Genomic DNA, 2,922 nt, shown 5'->3' on the forward strand with positions numbered 1-2,922 from the left:
TGGCGGCTCGAAATCCTACCTTGTTGAAACCAATACGTCGAGTTTCCCTGTAGAAATACGTAATAGAAGGAGCGCATTGGGCACGTCTACACGGACCTTTGTACGGTCGCTAGCCGAGAGCAGCTGCAACGTGCCTGCCGATGGCTCAGCCGTGCTAGAGTATCATGTTGCAACGAGATCGACATCACCCGAAGTTCGAAGTGGTTTTGTGTTTTGGTGTTAAATAGTGTGATCACGTCAACACCCAAGACACTGTTTCGTCGTCAGCAAAGCGACGTGGCGGGTCATTACTTGGTGATTTGGCTACTCGTGCAAAAGCGACGACGCCAGCCGACAAGATCTGGAGCTTGCGGCTCGAGTACCTGGCGCGCTTCAGAGGTTATCAGCGTTATACCTTGCATTCATCCTCTCGCCGCTTCTCAAACTACCACAAAGCTGTGCAATGCTGCACCTTTGATATCAGTACTACAAGCTAAGACGCCACGTTTTTCGTGGAAAGAACACTCGAGAGAGGTGCATTCCGCGGAAGAACCATGGTGTCTGTCGCCGTCCGAACCGCTCACCTCGCGACAGGCGGCTGTGTGCTCAGATCGCACCGGTCACGGCTGACGTCCACGGCCGACAGCGCCGACGACGCTCCCATCGATTGCACACTTCGAGAGCCTCGAAGGCATGTCGGTCATACTGTGCTGTGTAAAATAGTTTTGTGAGCCAGTGCTTGGCGCAGACAGTGTATGTGATTGCGTGGCGCCAGTGCTTGTCACCCACCAAATAGTGTAAGCGTAGCGTAGTCACACAGTCGGACGCGCGCCCTTTCAGCCGGGCCGCCGATCAGATGCTGGTGCCCGACACCTGCTGCGGCAGTTCGCATCCCTGCTTCCCAGTGTGGACTTTGCTGTTTCGTGCACGACCGCGCATTAATGTTGGTCCAGCTACCCTCGGCCAAAGCTGCCGCGATCGACGCCCGCCTGCGGTCGCTCATATTGGAAGTCACCGAGAGCTCGCCCGAGACGCGTCTCATTGACGCCTACCACGCCGGGTACAAACTCGCGCGCGAGTCGCCAACGTCCAAAGTCCTCTCGCGCAAGAACGCGACGTCCGCGTACCGGGACTTTATGGTCATCAGCGACGCCGGCATGAGCCTCGACGACTACATTGAGCTCGTGTACGTCGAGTCGGAGGCCGACTTTCGCCTCCAGCAGACGCTGTTTTACGGCGAAAACATGCTCGACGCGCGCATCCTCAACGTCACAAAGGAGCGAACGTTCGACGACCCGTTCTTGCACTTTGGCGTTCGCTACAAGAAGATGAGCATGCCATTGAACGGTGTCTTTGAGCCGCGCGATACAACCTACATTGAGGTACCGGCCCTTGTCCCTTCGATCTCTCGGTCCCACCGCCATATATTGCAATTAGTGTACGGGGTCGTTTGTCAACGAGCGCGGCCACCGTGGTGTCTACTGCGTGCGTGAGTCAATGGACTTCGACGAAGTGCCGCCCCTTGAGGACGCAACACGGTTCTACATCAAGGCCATCATGGTGTACACCGAGGCGGCGGACGGAAGCGTCGAGTCGGTTCAGTTGCTCCAGGCCAACCCGCTCGGCAACATGCCTGCGCTTGTCTTCAACAAGACAGCGATGAACTACAGCCACATTAGCGACGACAATACGCGCTACTTGCAGCAGAAGCGTCTCCTCGAGCACGTGGCCGCGACCAAGCCCGTCTCGCTCTCGCGGTGCATTTCATGATTTTCGGAACATTTTCGGGATTTTCACCATAATTTTTGTAGAAAATCCGGCGCTTGTTCGTCGTGCGCCGCCTCATTCCGTGGTCTGCGCGCCCGCCACGAGTGCTGGGGCTGCCGAGACGTACGCCTTTACACATATAGGCAATGCACAATGTCTCATAGCCCGAGATAGAGTATGTGTGGCAAGTGTGTCGTGCAGATTCCGCGGGTCCTCGCATTACCCAACGGCAACATGAAGGCGACCCCCGAAGAGTTTTGCAAGCGCTGCTTTCTCCAGGCGCGAACGTACCGATCGTCCACGAGCGCGTCCTCGCAGCGCCGTAAATGCTCGAACGACCTCATGTCATGTCTCATGAAACGGGAGTAGGGTTAGCGCCCTCCGATAGCGCAACCTCGCCCCGCGACTCGCACGAGACGCAGCAGTCAAGTTCGAGCGAGAATGACAGTCAAGAGACGTCCCTTGATGACTTGGGCGACGACAGCAGCGATGAAGAGCGTGCGCTGATGGCGGTGCGAGATGCAGAAATGGGCGCGCAGCTGACACGACTCCAGCTTGGCATCGAGACCCAGCGGCAAATGGTTGAGCAGATGCGAGAGCGGCTTGCCGCTCATAGCGTCAACGAGTAGATCCAAGATTTCGTTATAAGCTGCAATTGCAGAGGTATATTCGTCGGCTGACTTCAAACTGTGGTAGCGCAAATGGTGAACCTTTTTTCTTTGCCAAAAAAGAGGCGCTGAGGCAGGACGGACAATACGTCGACTAGCAGCCACTTGCCAGATGACCCCGCGTACATTTTCCTCTGCAATGCACCATGGGTCGAGAAGCGTGGCTTCCATCAAGGTGCACGTTTCTACGAAGTGAGTCGCGCGCACAACCTTGTCGATGGACGTGTCAACGATCGAAACCCAAAGAAAATTCCACGGGCTCCTCTCGGTCGACTCGGCTAGTACAGCTCTGGTCGCGGTGGATACGTTGACAAAGAATATGCACTGCGATGCCCACCTTTGCCTCATTGGGAACGACCACAAAGCGCAAGAAGACAGCGAAGGTCCTGTACGCGCTGCTTGTACCGGTACAAGTTGGTGCATCCCGTGCATACATGTACTTCGGCACTGCAGAGACCGACTGCAACACTTGGAGTCATCACATAAGGCTTCCATGAAACAAGCGTGC

The 2,922-nt window shown here is 56.1% G+C and overlaps 2 protein-coding genes across 3 annotated transcripts in view; one reads left to right on the top strand and one right to left on the bottom strand.

Annotated features, from left to right (window-relative positions):
- Positions 1 to 788: 788 nt before the first annotated feature.
- SDRG_14594 (hypothetical protein) lies at positions 789 to 2,448 on the top strand. The gene is made up of 5 exons (XM_008620733.1): positions 789 to 1,361; positions 1,417 to 1,736; positions 1,791 to 1,869; positions 1,921 to 2,068; positions 2,116 to 2,448. The coding sequence occupies exons 1-5, from the start codon at positions 921 to 923 to the stop codon at positions 2,373 to 2,375; spliced, it is 1,248 nt and encodes a 415-aa protein (XP_008618955.1). The 5' UTR covers positions 789 to 920; the 3' UTR covers positions 2,376 to 2,448.
- A 310-nt stretch (positions 2,449 to 2,758) lies between these two features.
- SDRG_14595 overlaps positions 2,759 to 2,922 on the bottom strand; it is a gene marked incomplete at its 3' end in the record, with an annotated part of 2,900 nt that continues 2,736 nt past the window's right edge. For both annotated transcript variants that reach the window (XM_008620735.1, XM_008620734.1), the window contains one exon: positions 2,759 to 2,874. In XM_008620735.1, the coding sequence (XP_008618957.1) occupies positions 2,759 to 2,874 (116 nt within the window). The remainder of the gene's footprint in view (positions 2,875 to 2,922) is intronic.

The sequence above is a fragment of the Saprolegnia diclina genome (assembly GCF_000281045.1).
Source record: "Saprolegnia diclina VS20 unplaced genomic scaffold supercont1.75, whole genome shotgun sequence".
Taxonomy (NCBI): domain Eukaryota; phylum Oomycota; class Saprolegniomycetes; order Saprolegniales; family Saprolegniaceae; genus Saprolegnia; species Saprolegnia diclina.

Excerpts from the sequence above, each read along its gene's own strand:
- SDRG_14594 (XM_008620733.1), top strand. The coding sequence starts at position 921 with ATGTTGGTCCAGCTACCCTCGGCCAAAGCTGCCGCGATCGACGCCCGC. Across the intron at positions 1,362-1,416 it reads GCGATACAACCTACATTGAG|TGTACGGGGTCGTTTGTCAA; the intron begins GTACCGGCCCTT and ends TATTGCAATTAG. Across the intron at positions 2,069-2,115 it reads GAGCGCGTCCTCGCAGCGCC|GGTTAGCGCCCTCCGATAGC; the intron begins GTAAATGCTCGA and ends AAACGGGAGTAG.